General features: G+C 41.3%; 1 protein-coding gene across 2 annotated transcripts; it reads left to right on the top strand.

Moving 5' to 3' along the window:
* The first annotated feature begins 44 nt into the window (after positions 1-44).
* Positions 45-15,408, top strand: lyar (Ly1 antibody reactive homolog (mouse)). 2 transcript variants are annotated; one of them, XM_034167145.1, is made up of 8 exons: positions 45-340; positions 435-549; positions 2,769-2,876; positions 6,740-6,823; positions 11,659-11,992; positions 14,689-14,742; positions 14,864-14,949; positions 15,106-15,408. In XM_034167145.1, exons 1-8 carry the CDS (start codon positions 219-221, stop codon positions 15,241-15,243), a joined length of 1,041 nt encoding a protein of 346 aa, XP_034023036.1. In that variant the 5' UTR covers positions 45-218; the 3' UTR covers positions 15,244-15,408. The 2 variants fall into 2 exon arrangements, with proteins under 2 accessions (XP_034023036.1, XP_034023035.1); XM_034167144.1 differs by having other exon boundaries at positions 46-340; positions 14,686-14,742.
* The last annotated feature ends 480 nt before the right edge of the window (positions 15,409-15,888 follow it).

Here is a 15,888-nt window from a genome sequence, read left to right as displayed (position 1 = left end):
CTACTCATGTCGCTGCGTGTCTTGCGTGTTTTTAAAAGTTAGCGCGTTAGAGATGTATAAATAAGTTTACCACTGTGATGAACGATATTTTTTGCTAAAGTTTTGTAACTTTTTTCCGTCTTAGCCAAATATTAGCTCTACTAGCTGCTGACGTTTTGACTTTTTGCTATTGTGGGTTGCACACTGTTTGCTACGCTCTTGCCAGGCCGTTGGTTAAAATGGTGTTTTTTACTTGCAACGCTTGTGGTGAATCCCTGAAAAAAGCTCAGGTTGATAAACACGTGAACATGTGCAGAGGCTGCCAGGTCCTGTCCTGTATAGACTGTGGAAAAGACTTCTGGTGAGAGGAAATCATTGTTACCTCACTGCTTAATAAAGATGCTAGTAGTTGCTGCATGCGAACACGTGGTTTTCTAAGTCTCTACTTTGAACAGGGGTGATGACTACAAGAATCACGTTAAATGTATCAGTGAGGATCAAAAATATGGAGGGAAAGCCTATGAGGCAAAGGCAAAGAAAGGAGATGTGAAGCAACAACAATGGATTCAGGTAAATGCAGTAGAATAAGATTCATTTGTGTTTGATGTTTACCTTGTGTCAAACATGTCTTTCTAGTAAGTAAGTAAGTAAATTTTATTTATATAGCACCTTTCACAGACAAGAGCCACAAGGTGCTTCACAACATAAAAGCAGAGTACACCACACAAAACATCAGACAATGGCTGAGACATAAAAACATAAAACATAACATAGGATCACAGAGCAGCCTAAAAGCTAAGCAAACGCTTGAGTAAAAAAGAAAGTCTTAAGTTGACTTTTAAAAGTATCGACAGAGTCCAGTGAGCGCAGAGAGAGCGGGAGACCATTCCAAAGCCTGGGAGCAACAGCCTGGAAGGATCGCTCTCCTCTGGTTGCAAAATGGGTGCGAGGAACCATCAACAGATTTTGGTCCACAGACCTCAAAGCCCTGGCAGGGGCATAAGGCTGGATGAGGTCACAGATATAGGGAGGCGCCTGGTCATGTAGAGCTCTAAAAGTTAAAACCAAAATTTTAAAATTGATCCTGAAGGACACTGGCAGCCAATGAAGTTCCTTTAAAATTGGGGAAATATGAGTCCTTCTGTTAGCTTGTGTCAGAATTCTTGCTGCAGAGTTCTGTACCAACTGCAGTCGACGTAACTCCTTGTTTAGACATGAAAACAAACTTACAATAGTCTAAACGTGTTGACACAAAAGCATGAATAATAAGCTCTAAATCATTTTGAGACACCATTTTCCTGAGCTTAGAGATATTTCTTAATTGAAAGAAGCAATTCCTAGTCAGCTGTTTACAATGCTGTACCAACGACATGTCTTTGTCAAAAATGACACCCAGGTTTCAAAGACATGATTTAGCAGACTGGCCCAGGTCTCCCAAGTACTGCTGAATACCTGGAATATGGGCATCAGGGGCAATAACCAATGTCTCTGTTTTGTCTGCGTTAAGCTGAAGAAAGTTATTCGTTAGCCATTGTTTAATTTCCGCCAAACAATCGAGGAGGGAATCAAGCCTCTTAATCTCAGATGGCTTAAAGGAGCATTAAAGCTGGATGTCATCCGCAAATAACTGGTAAGAGACATCAGTAAATCTTTGAATGATCCTACCTAAAGGGATCAAGTACAATAAAAACAAAATGGGGCCCAATACAGAACCCTGAGGGACTCCACATAACAGGTCCGCAGACTCTGACCTTATCTGGTTAGCAAAAACGCTAAAGCTGCGCCCAGACAGATATGAAAAAAAACACCGAAGAACTGACCCCGACAGTCCGACATGATCCCTCAGTCTATTCAGCAGGACCTGGTGGTCAACAGTATCAAAGGCAGAGGACAAATCCAAAAGAACCAACACGGTGGATTTCCCAGCATCAGCAGACATCGTAATGTTGCTGGACACTTTCAAAAGAGCCGTTTCCGTAGAGTGTTGTCTACAAAAACCGGACTGAAACCTGTCATGAATGTTATTCTGATCCAGGAAGAGTGTCAGTTGGTCTGAAACCACCCTCTCGAGGATCTTAGACAGGAATGGGAGCTTAGAAATAGGTCTAAAACTACTTAGCTCCATTTGATTTAAACCTGTTTTTTTCAGTAGAGGCAACACTATGGCATGCTTAAAAGCACTGGGAAACACACCGGTGGACAAAGAAAGATTTACCATTCTAGTAATACACGGACCAATTACCTCAAATACTTTAATAAAGAGCCTGTAGGGAAGGATGTCCAATGAGCAAGAGGAAGGTTTCATCTTGCTCACCAATGCCGAAATATCAGCAAGTGTCACAGCCCTAAATGAAGACCAAATGCTGGGAGCAGGCTCAATAACATTAGAAGTACCACACAGGGAGGGTGGAATTTTATCCTTAATCAACTTGATTTTGTCAGTGAAAAAACTCAAAAAAGCATTGCTGTCAGCTTCAGAAAACACAGGAGTAACTGAGCAGCAGGACATACAAGAGAGTTGATTGTATCAAACAACACTCTGGGATTCTTCTTATTCACAGACACCAGCTGACGTATGTAGACAGAACGGGCACTCTCAGCCATTTTGTTATATGATAGAACCAACTTCCTGAGATGAAGCCTGTGAACCTCAAGTTTAGAGGATTTCCACAGGCGTTCAGTCCTTCGACACAGTCTCTTAAGACTTAAGAGCTCTTCATTAATCCAAGGGCACTCATTTTTCTGTAAAGACACACTGTATTTGACTTTTTCTGTAATATTTCTCTCAGAGAATTCATGAAGCCATGAATAAACCTGGAGTCAGTGCAAAGCTGAGAGATGTACTTCGACAAGTCAGTACATATGACAATGTTCCAAGAAAGAAGGCTAAGTTTCAGGTCTGTATATAACTTTGTTTTATTGTTCTGGTTTATTACAATTTAAATAACACTTTGCTTAATTTATGAACTGTATGTCACATGGCATCGATTATAAGCGTTTTCAGTGTCTCGGGTGAGCGGGGGCTGATGGGAAGACATCAGGACAAACAAATGCACGTGCTTGATGGCGGACGCGTAATCAGCGTAATATTGCTCACTACTGTGTGCGGGAAATGGCATTTCTCATCAAAAGTAAGCATAATAAGTGTTTCCCAGTACATCACTTCTAATGTGTTTCTTAAGCAGTTGACTGCTGGCTTGGAGTGTGCCAAGTGCAATCAAGCATAGGACACAGCTTTCATCATCAATGTGCTGCGGCAGCATCGGATTAGAAAATAAGACCTTTATAAGCTGTACCAGCTGTACAATGTCCCACAAACCTTTTTAGATTGAAGTCAGATGACGTGTACTGGCTCAAACACTGACAGCTGCGCACATGGCTTTGTTTGTCCCGATAGCTGCCAACCAGAAGCGCACGCCACGTATGTGTACTGGTGATGCTGAGCTCATGTATTTGTTCCATTGTATAGAGAAATAGCCCATTGTATGATTTCGGGGTTTTTTGTGCAATTTGGGTCTGTTTATGGTTCTATTTACTCGGGGAGGTAATGGTCTAGTGCAGGGGTGGCCAAGTTCGGTCCTCGAGAGCCACATTCCTGACACTCTTAGTTGTCTCCCTGCTCCAGCACACCTGAATCCAATGAAAGGATCATTAAAAGTCTGCTAACGAGTCTTTCATTGGATTCAGGTGTGTTGGAGCAGGGAGACAACTAAGAGTGTCAGGAATGTGGCTCTTGAGGACCGAACTTGGCCACCCCTGGTCTAGTGGTTAAGCGTTGGGCTTCAGACCAGAGGTAGGCATGCGTGTATGACCTAAATATGGCGCTCACTGTTGGGACATATCAGCTGCTTCTGGCTTGCGAGACTTTCCAAGCAGTAGTGCTGAGTTTGCACTTTGAGGAATGCCTTTACTGTTTGACAATCAGGAATCTCCCTATTTGATGAGAGATGAAATACCCCCCCCCCCCCCCCCCCCCCGCAACCTCGTTTTCAAACTGTGACGAGTAGAAGTTCAGAAATTCTGTGAAAACTTTAATTGGAGAATTGCATCAGAAACATTCTGCTTGTAAAGGTGAGAAAGATCGGTTTTCAAATAATATAGAACATTTACTTCATGTGATTATGTACTTTGTGATCGAAGCATTCGCATGCATATTTTTACGATCCGCAGCACCCATGTCAAGACGGCGGACAGAGCGAAATAGCCGTTTTTCACACTGGTGATAATAATTAGGTTTGACGGAGTACCATCATTTTGAAATGTAAACAATTAGACACCGGTCACAGCTTTTCCCTTAAGCACACAGATGAAGAATGATTTTCCGACATTCAGATGCTCATACCTTTCTTCATATGTGATATAGAACAAATATTTGAACACCATTTTGAAGGTCTCTATAGGCTCTGTCCAACCACACCATTTCTGTTAAAATTCCTTTAACTTTAATTTTTTTTTATCATGTACCTACCAGAGGATCTTCAGTTCAAAACCCTGCCAGACTGGAAAACTGCTAAGGGCCCTTGGGCAGGGTCGTTAATTCCCTAGTTGCTCCCGATCTGTTCCTTGCATGGCAGCATCCTGACACTGGTGTGGGTGTATGTGTGTGTGAGAATTGGTGAATGTGAGGTATAATTGTAAAGCGCTTTGAGATTCTGATGGAGATGGAAAAGCATTATGTAAATGGAGTCCATTTTACTGTTAATTCTGAAAGCATACATTTCGCTCTGTTGAAGGACTCCACTATCTTTCAGTAAAAATACATCCATGAGATTACAAAGCTATTTACCACACATGGACTTTGCCTTGATTATGATCTGTTTAGGTGTCCTATACGAGTAAAACAGATGATAAAACAAAATTGTTTTCCATTTATGCAATGAAAAGACATTTTTCAGTCATTAAAAGAGGGAAGGTTCCATTATTAGGATGAGTTCAAAATATAGAAGATTCCCTGCAACAGGGCGAATGAAGCCTTCTATCTTCAAACTCATGCAGTCTTACCATTGCACTCATATACAGTGAGGAAAAAAGTATTTGAACACCCTGCGATTTTGCAAGTTCTCTCACTTAGAAATCATGGAGGAGTCTGAAATTTTCATCTTAGGTGTATGTCCACTGTGAGAGACAATCTAAAAAAAAATCCGGAAATCACAATGTATGATTTTTTTAAATAATTTATTTGTATGTTACTGCTGTAAATAAGTATTTGAACACCTGTGAAAATCAGTGTTAATATTTGGTACAGTAGCATTTGTTTGCAATTACAGAGGTCAAACATTTCCTGTAGTTTTTCACCAGGTTTGCACACTGTAGCAGGGATTTTGGTCCACTCCTCCATGCAGATCTTCTCCAAATCTTTCAGGTTTGGCGTTTCAGCTCCCTCCAAAGATTTTCTATTGAGTTCAGATCTGGAGACTGGCCAGGCCACTCCAGGACCTTGAAGTGCTTCTTATGGAGCCCCTCCTTAGTTGCCCTGGCTGTGTGTTTGGGGTCATTGTCATGCTGGAAGACCCAGCCATGGCCCATCTTCAATGCTCTTACTGAGGGAAGGAGGTTGTTTGCCAAAATCACGCAATACATGACCCCATCCATCCTCCCTTCAATACAGTGCAGTTGTCCTGTCCTCTTTGTAGAAGAGCACCCCCAGAGTATGATGTTTCCACCCCCATGCCACATGGCTGGGATGGTTTTCTTGGGGTTGTTCTCATCCTCTAAACATGGTAAGTGGAGTTGATTCCAAAAAGCTCTATTCTGGTCTCGTCTGACCACATGACCTCCCATGCCTCCTCTGGATCATCCAGATGGTCACTGGTGAACTTCAAACAGGCCTGGACATGTGCTGACTTGGGCAGAGGGACCTTGCTGCCCTGCAGGATTTTAAACCATGACATCATGTGTTATATTGTAATCTTTGTGACTGTGGTCCCAGCTCTCTTCAGGTCATTGACCAGGTCCTCCTCTGTAGTTCTGAGGTTTCTCAGAATCATCCTTACCCCACAAAGTGAGATCTTGCATGGAATCCCAGACCGAGCAAGATTGACAGTCATCTTGTGTTTCTTCCACATTGTAATAAATAATCATAACAGTTGTCTTCTACCAAGCTGCTTGCCTGTTGTCCTGTAGTCCATCCCAGCCTTGTGCAGGTCTACAGTTTTGTCCCTGGTGTCCTTAGACAGCTCTTTGGTCTTGGCTATGGTGGACAGGTTGGAGTGTGATTGATTGAGTGTGTGAACAGGTGTCTTTTATACAGGTAACAAGTTCAAACAGGTGCAATTAATACAAGTAAAGAGTGCAGAATAAGAGGGCTTCTTAAAGAAAAATTAACAGGTCTGTGTGAGCCACAATTCTTGCTGGTTGGTAGGTGTTCAAATACTTATTTGCAGCAGTAACATATAAATAAATAATTAAAAAAAAAATCATACATTGTGATTTACGGATATATTTTTTAGATTATGTCTCTCACAGTGGACATGCACCTAAGATGAAAATTTCAGACCCCTCCATGATTTCTAAGAGAAGAGAACTTGGAGAACTTGCAAAATTGCAAGGTGTTCAAATACTTATTTTCCTCACTGTACATTCATTATTTGTATAGTAATGTGAATGAGTTGTCATTCTTGCATTATACTGTAATAAAATGCACAGTATAAGGGTATTGTTTTATCATAAGATTTTCACATATGTAAATATGTATGTATTTAGTGGATTAGAAGCATGCATATGTGATCTAATCACTCTGCATTTTGTGTGGCTTCCTCAGAACTGGATGAGAAACAGTCTGAAAATTGCAAATCCCAGTCTACACAGTGAAGTGTGGGACATCCTCTCAGCAACAACAGACTGTGTAAGCTTCTCCGATTAAAGTATACAGATTGTATTTTTAGTTCGCAATTCATCTACCTTGTGTATCTACGCAAGTTCAAAAAGTGCATGTTTTGTTATTGGAGTAATACTTGCAATCCCAGTGTATAAATCAACACTAATCTATGCCAAAATGAAAATACTTATAATCTATATGTTATCAAATTTATAACATTAAGTATATAAAATCTTCAAAATAACAATAGCTAGCTATTTTAGTAGGTTTTCTTTTTTCATAGTATTTATGAAATGAGTTGATAAATTAGACTTTATTATTATTGCAGCCAATAAATTTCCTTCTTTCCTTGGAACGGTTATTGGGAAAATACTGAGAAACATGTTTCAAGGTCTCAAATAATATATACAGCACATTCAGAAAGTAAGCCCTTTTTCCACATTATTTTGTTACAGTACAGTCTTATTCCAAAATACCCCCCCCCCCCTTGAAATTCTACGCACATCACCCCATAATGATAACATGAAAAAAGTTAGATTTGTTTGTTTGTTTTTGCACATTTATTAAAACATTTTAAAAAAAACTAAGAAATTATTACATCTACGTAAGTATTCACACCCTTTGCTCAATTCTTTCTTGATGCACCTTTGGCAGCATTTACAGGCTCAAGTCTTCTTGAATATGATGCCACAAGCTTGGCACACTTATCTTTGGACAGTTTTGCACATTCGTCTTTGCAGCACCTCTCAAGCTCCATCAGATTGAATGGGGAGCATTGGTGCACAGGCATTTTCAGATTTCTCCAGAGATGTTTAATCAGATTCAGGTCTGGACTCTGGCTGGGCCACTCAAGGACAAGTACAGAAAACCAACTCACACTGACCAATATCTGCTCTTTGGCTCAAACCACCCCCTTGAACACAAGCTCGGGGTGATCATGACGCTTCAACACAGAGCCCTACAGGTGCCCACAACTGCAGAGGGAAGGGCTAAAGAACAACAACTTGTCCGGAAAGCCCTCACAGTATGTGAGTACCCATGATGGTCCCTGGACAAAGTGCAGAAGTCCCAGAGAACAAAGAGACCAGATAGACAGGAGAGGGAGAGGAGTGTTTCTCCCTTAATTTAGCAGGAGTAGGGGAAAAACTACAGAGGATCTTCAGACAGCGCAAAATCCCAGTTTACTTTAAACCGGTTAACACCTTGAGACAGAAATTAGTTCACCCTAAGGACAGGATCCCTAGTTACAAACAGAGCAATGTAGTGTATTCTATCAGATGTCAGGAAAACTGTAACGAACATACATACATTCATACATACATTCCATACATAGATGAGACTAAGCAACCTCTACACAAAAGGCTATACCAGCACCGCAGAGAGGGCGCCAGTGGACCTCAGTCTGCAGTTCATCTCCACCTTAAAGACACTAACCACACGTTTGAGGACAAGGAAGTTAAAATATTAGCCAGAGAGAAGAAATGGTTTGAGAGAGGGGTCAAGGAGGCATTCTTTGTGAAATGTTTGAAACCCAACCTTAACTGGGGAGGGGGTCTGAGACACGCTTTATCCCCTGTTTACAATGGGGTACTCAGGTCAAAGCAGTTTCAGTCTTTTGTTCATGGTAATGAGTCTTTCACGTCATCAGCAGAGTCATCAAGGGAGCAATCAGGAGAGGGTCCCTCCCATCATTAGGAGCGACAGCTGCCCTGTCATTAGGAGGGTGCACAATAGGTGCTAATAGGTGCACTAGAGCACAATAGGTGCTAAATTAGAGCTATTGTTTAGTCACTGGCCTATAGTAGTCTGCCTCTCGGTAGGAGGGGTCTGGTTAGGTTTAAAACTCCAGCTTTTGTGACTTCTTGATTATTCTTCTCGACAAGAGTCAAGACAGAAGTCAGACCACCAGAGCAAGAATTTTAGCTGAAGAATTTTAGCTTCTGCGATTTGAAGCGAAACGTCCTCGCGTCAAGCAACCCAGTCCAGTCGAAGATTTAAGCTTTTTCTACTATGGAAACCACCTGGACAACTGAGAGCCTACACAGAGACATTCAGAGTTGTCGTGAAGCCACTGCTTTGATAGCTTAGCTTGTGGCCACCAGGGTGGTGGCCAAGTGGTTAGTGCGCTTGGTTTCAGTGCAGAAGGTTCCCGGTTCAAATCCCACCCCTGCCACGTTTCTCCATGTGAAGTGGAGTTGCGTCAGGAAGGGCATCCGGCGTAAAACCTGTGCCAACCTGTACCAATTCAACATGCAGATCCACCTTGGATTTGCTGTGGCGACCCCGAATGAAAACAAGGGAGCAGCCGAAGGGAGTTATAATAATGAAACAGTATTTGATCAATAAAATTAAAATACAGTGTTTGATTGTTACAAAATCTTCGCTACCCCAGTATGTAGGTATTGTAGGAGCATGATACACGTACGAGAAGAACTGCATCTCACAATTCATGTTTTAGTGTTTACTATTTTTATGGGATATGAAAAGCATTGATTTTCCAATATATTGTCAATGTATTGTCCTGACATATCAATATTAAACTGACAGAAATAATTTTGAAATGTTTGGAAATTACCATACTATATACGAGGGCTGTCCGTAAAGTATAGGTACTTTTTATTTTTTTCAAAAACTATATGGATTTCATTCATATGTTTTTACGTCAGACGAAGGCTTTTCAGCGAACTTTTAGGACAACCTGATAATAATGAATTACAATAGTCCAGCCTAGAGGAAATAAATGCATGAACTAGTTTTTCAGCATCACTCTGAGACAAGACCTTTCTAATTTTAGAGATATTGTGCAAATGCAAAAAAGCAGTCCTACATATTTGCTTAATATGCGCATTGAAGGACATACCTGATCAAAAATGACTCCAAGATTTCTCACAGTATTACTAGAGGTCAGGGTAATGCCATCCAGAGTAAGGATCTGGTTAGACACCATGTTTCTAAGATTTGTGGGGCCAAGTACAATAACTTCAGTTTTATCTGAATTTAAAAGCAGGAAATTAGAGGTCATCCATGTCTTTATGTCTGTAAGACATTCCTGCAGTTTAACTAATTGGTGTATGTCATCTGCGTAACAATGAAAATTTAAGCAATGCTTTCTAATAATACTGCCTAAGGGAAGCATGTATAAAGTGAATGAAATTGGTCCTAGCACAGAACCTTGTGGAACTCCATAATTAACCTTAGTCTGTGAAGAGGACTCCCCATTTACATGAACAACACATCCGCCATAAAATACAAACTCAAGCAGCTAACCAATAGACACAATAATTATTTTAAATAACAGTGTAAGCTCTAGCACAATAAAGCTCATTGTCTATGACAAGATTTAGGACATACACATTGTCCAAAAGATTTCCATTGTCTGTTCTCTAATATTGATCAGAAGGCTGTCAGTGAAACCGGCCCAGGCAGTTTCAGTTCCATTTGGAGGGCATTCCAAGAAAAGGGCGAGGTGAAACTAAAAGTTTTCTTTCCTTTTTCCATTCGAACACAAGGAGCAGAAAAACACAGTCATTGGAGTGTAAGGCATAGCAGCTTACAGTTCTCTGCAGAAAAGTGGACAGATGGGTAGGAATGAGCCCAACAAGTGCCTTATACGCTTATACCAAAGTCATCCAGTGTGTGAGTTGCCTTGCTTCCAAAGACGACATGCCAGCCTTGGCATGAAGTTCACAGTGATGGGTAAGGCGGCTACGACCAGTGATAAATCTGAGAGCACAATGATACACTGGAGACAAGGACTGCAAACATGTGCTGGAAGCACATAAATACACAACATCACCATAGTGGAATACAGGCATGAAAGTAGCATTTATCAGACGCTTTGAGGGAGAAACAGGACTTGTTTCTATAGAAGAACCCAAGCTTCACCCTCAGTTTAGAAATCAAGTGTCTAATACGAGTTTTGAAGGAGAGCTCCGCATCCACAATGAAACCCAAATAGTTATAATTAGTGACCAGCTGAAGAGCTTGACCTCAGACATTTTTAATAACTGGTATGCTCTCAAAAGAGAGCGATGAATTTGAAAAAAGCATTATTTCAGATTTTTCAACATTTAAGACTAATTTCAGTTTCCACAGGTGAGGCTGGATGACATTGAAGGCTAACTGCAAAAATTTGAATGCCTGAGTAATTGACAGTCCAGGCTCACTCATACTGTTGACAAACTCAGAATTCAGACCACTGCAAAATGCCTAGCCAGTTATCCTTTTTCTCAGTGTTGAAAAATACACATCTGTTTCTTGAGGTGCAACAAAGGTAGTACCGCACACTCTGCAAGCCAAAATGGAGGGTTGCCCAAATATTTGTTTCAGCAAATCTTGGCTTCCTCTGCTTTAGGGAGGACAAGATTGTATCATGAAGATCAGGGGTGGGCAACTTGTTTCAGAAAGGGCCAAGAGGGTGCAGGTTTTCTTTGCAGCCACTGACTCCACCAGGTGATTTCACTGATTATCACTTTGAGCAGATGGAATCAGTTAATCGGTGAAAATCACCTGGTGGAATCAGTGGCTGCAAAGAAAACCTGCACCCTCTTGGCCCTTTCTGGAACAAGTTGCCCACCCCTGATGAAGATGAATCTTCCCTTGAGATAGACAGATCCATAATAATAAAAATAATGAATAAATAAACACTTGGAGAATATCTTTAACTTACCAAGTTTTACCATTACAGACTAATCCTGCAGAAACACCAGACTTGACTGCATTTGATGTGGTTACGTCGTGCTTCTTACCTGATGTGCTGATGCCAGTAACTGAAATGTTAATCCTGCTGTCTCAGAGTGATGACTTTTCTCAAAATGTTTGCTGTGTTTTTCCTATTTCCCTTGTGATGTATTATCTGCCAGTGTTCAGATCCTCCTCCTGAGAATAACCAAGCTAAAACTGCAGCAGTTAAAAATGTGGTGGAAAATGGGAAGGAAAAGCAGAATGGCTCTCCAGAGGAACCAGATTTTGAGGAGGAGAACAAGAAGAAGAAATTGAACAAACAAGAGCGTAAAGAAGCCCGTCAACAAAAGGCAGGAAAACCCAAGCCAGACACAGATGAGAACCAGACATTCACAAAGAAAACAAAGGACAGAAAGAGAAAGCATGACTGTGGGGAAGATGAAAATGGAGAGCTGAATGGGAATACTACTGACAAGTCCTCCAAAAAGAAGAAATGTGTGGACATATCTGAAGGTGCTCTATGCCTTGTTGCGCTTCACAGTAGTGTGTTTATCAGCCATTATTGTGCTAGTGTAGTTCTTTACCTTGGAGCTCTTGAGTTGCTTTAGCAGTATCTTTTGTGTGAGGCACTGCCCCGTCTAGTGCCATAATGGATCATAGTTGATTCATGATCCCACGATTTAGAACACATAAGAATGGAAAATTAATTGCAAAATTTAGGTAATAGTGTGAAGTATGGATTTATTGACATGGTAACTTGTTTTTTAAAGTAATAACTGCTTCACTTTTCATACATATGACAGTGAAATCAAGGTGTGAGCGGTGGAAATCTCCATTCACAGGAATGTAGTATGTTGCTACCACAGCCTCTGTTGCCTCATGCTCCACTAGACACAGCATGTGAAGCTGTCCAGACATGGCAATAACTACTAAGAAATATTAGGGACATGAGGGCGAAATAGGCTGACTGATCTCATTGAGATTGTTCAGGTCATTAAGTGAGTGCTGTGCCGTCCTCAGCCAAGGCCTGAAGAGCTCCTGAGAAGGTGGGGTGGGGGGGAGGGGGGCTTTCCCCAACTTTGGCCCAGTGATGTTTATCTTATCAGGTAGGATCTGGCATGCTTCCTAACTTGATATGTAAGTGGGGAAAAAAAGACATTCGTTATAATTTATTTATGCTGCGTTTACACATAACGACAAGTCACGAATGTGATGATTCGGGGCAGAGGCGTCAGGTGTCCTCAGGAACTGCTGCAACCTGTTACCACACGTTACGATTAATGGCACATGTTGCCGGAGAATTATCAGGAACCATTACGCACGGTCAAGAACAGTGTTCCGCGTTGTTATGTGCTATCACGTGCTATTGCGCGTAACAGAGCATCGTTAAGTTCTGTCACATTGTGAACGAGGTGAATTGTCTCCACACACACACACACACACACACCCATATTCATCCAACCGAATGCAGATTGCTCCAGTTTTTCAGAAGAACTTTGTGACTGCATGCGTAGTTGGGCTCTGCGCCATGGAGTGGACATGGAGGAGACAGTGCCAGATGTGTGGCTTCATGCGGCTCTCATCTGGCGCATTTTCCCAAACATCAGGCACATGCAGCAGGTGGAACACCTGCAGGAGCGCGCTGAAGAGCACTGAAATTTGACTTTTAGCCGACTTGGTGTCAGCAGTCAAACTAAATGCGGTGCAGCAGGGTTTAATTGTGCGCACGCTTCTTCCTCCGCCGGACTGGAGGAGGTGCAGAGATGTCGGGCAGCACGTGAGTCTCCTCTTGCTCCTCTGGTTGCTCAGACTAGTTCTCCTGCTCATCGGTTACAGCAGCAGGTGGAACACCTGCAGGAGCGTCCTGAGGAGCTTCAGCAGGAACTGTGGACCGACATTTGGAGCCGAGTTTAATTGTGCGCACGTGACAGAAAACTGATTCGTCGTGACGCACAGTGAAATGTGACGCCGCGTTACAAGTCGTGTCAAAACTTGACGGTTTCCGTGTCACTTCGTAATAACGCGTGACAGTTTGGGCTCCAAGAACCATCACAGGAACCACTACGAACATTGTCACGTTCTATTAAGGATCACTACTCATCAAGATGGATCAACACGCTCAGTTGCGACTTCCACGACATGAGACGAAATGAGGGTGGTGTGTGACATTCGTGGAAGATTTTTTGACAGGCAAAAACATGTTCCACGAATATCAAGAATATCACGCACCAACACGCACTATTAAGAAAGCTATTCAGATGCGTTAAGTCACATTAAGAATGTCAGGAATGTGTCACGAATGATAGAAAAATGACATTCGGAACGCGTCTTGCTCATGTATAAACGCACCTTTAAGTGAGTCCAAGGATAAGCTGGGATAAAAAAAAAAGACAACAAAAAATTGCAGACTTTCAGCCACCTTATTTTGGGTTATCATTTGGTTCATTTCCTATTTCATTACATCATGTGGTAATCGGGTAAAAAGAAAGCCCTTACTCAGTCTTGTGCTACTTTTTGCCAAGAATTTGCACAGGGAAAAATGCATGTAGGAGTGTGAACTTAGGGAATAACACTGTTGTGTCTGATGATTTGCGGACATTAATGCTGGATTTTACAGTTGCAAATTGAGTGGTAAAACAGTTATTTACGACTGTAATCCAACATTAACATCCGCAAATCATCAGACACAAGGGGATTATTCCCATTCTAATCCAATTCCAACGTTTGCATGGATCCATGTCCAACACTGTGAAGGCTACATCTTAATCCACATAATAATATAGTTTGGTAAAAATGCAGACAAAGGGTGTGATCAGCTCGTCAAAGCTTACTGTGGCAACAGTGTCTTCATGCCAAACTGGAAATTCTGTGATAGAATCCACGTCGCTACTTTCGTATGGTATCTTAAAGTAATCCATTTCGGTGCCGTTGCTCCGCCACTTATTTTTATTTATTTTTTTCTTCTTCGTGTTTAATGGCGGTTGGCAACCTCTCGCTCTCAGCTGACAGCTCCATTATTGACATCTGTGTAGCAATGCGTGCAGACAGGGCGTGGAGTAACATTAAATGTGAAACGGTTTTAATATTTTGCCACCATTTACGCAATATTTTATGGTCTGAAATCTCACACAATTAACCAATCAGATTTGTGGAAGTGTAAAATGTATGCATTTAATCAACTTTAAGTCACATTGTGTATCTTTCAGCAGTGGCTAGAGAGATGGACCTAACAGAGGAGCATGAGGAACAAACTGCTTCCAAAGGTAACCTTGTTGTCTTTTAGTTAGAATACACCACGAGTATTGTTCTTTACTTGACAGTGTTCCGATCACCAACGTATTTCTTCGGGCTTGCAGCTAATTTGGCTTTCTGATCAATTTACAGGCAAATTTAACTGGAAGGGAACAATCAAGGTAGTGCTGAGAAATTCACCAGAGCAGGAAATGTCAGTGAAACGACTCAGAAAGAAGGTGAGGCCTCGTGTGTGTTTATTTTCTGCATCATCTCATCCTACCTTTAAACTTGGCATGTAGCGCTGATCATTATGTAGAGAATATTAGCTGTTGTTTTTTTTTTTTTGTTTTTTTTATCAAACATGATGTCAACAGCGTCATCCTCTCGCTCAGGTTTTGGCTGCTTACTATTCCTTCACTGGTGATGGAAATTTTAAAAAGGAGGCAGAGTTACTAGCAGTTTTCAACAAGAAGATCAACAGCAATCCCAAGTTTAGACTTTTGAAAGATAAAGTAAGTCTTGTAAAGTAGATGGGTGTTGTGGTTTTTTTTTTTTTTTATTCATTCATCACATACATGTTATTTCCAGGCTATATTCCGTATTATATTTTACAATCCATTGTTGACTGCAGTCCTGTCATGGATGTTTTTATATAGATGGCATGATTTTCATGAATAAATCATTGTGTGATTCTACTTTGATTCCTGTTTATGAACACAAATGCATTTTAAACAAATGAGCGCATTGTTGGAAAAAAAAAACTTGTCTCTGTCCATGAGACATGTAAGCACAACTCCTGCTAAACAGTTTATTCAATTTCAGTCAAACTTCACACAATGACAACACACCCTATGAAAAATAATCATTCTGGTCCAACAGCTCCTCCTACACCGTTTGTGGAGTTCAGTGAAACTTCACACAATAGGAGCACACCATGTGAATATGTTTAGAAAGGAAAATGTATAACGCAATGCTGAAGTACCCTTCGCATATGAGCGTAAAAATAGGAAACAGAATGTGACCCTTTAACCTCTTAAAATAGGTCAAGGTTACCCATCTTTGAACTGGTCTGGGTCTGTGTCCCAGGAATGCTCCCTGTGAATTTGAAGACCCTGGCAGTAATAGGAATGTAGTTGTGATGATAGTGGGGCGGCATAGCAAAACAGTTCATTTTG

The sequence above is a fragment of the Thalassophryne amazonica genome, chromosome 3 (assembly GCF_902500255.1).
Source record: "Thalassophryne amazonica chromosome 3, fThaAma1.1, whole genome shotgun sequence".
Classification (NCBI taxonomy): Eukaryota; Metazoa; Chordata; class Actinopteri; order Batrachoidiformes; family Batrachoididae; genus Thalassophryne; species Thalassophryne amazonica.
This window is presented reverse-complemented; position numbering and strand designations above follow the sequence as displayed.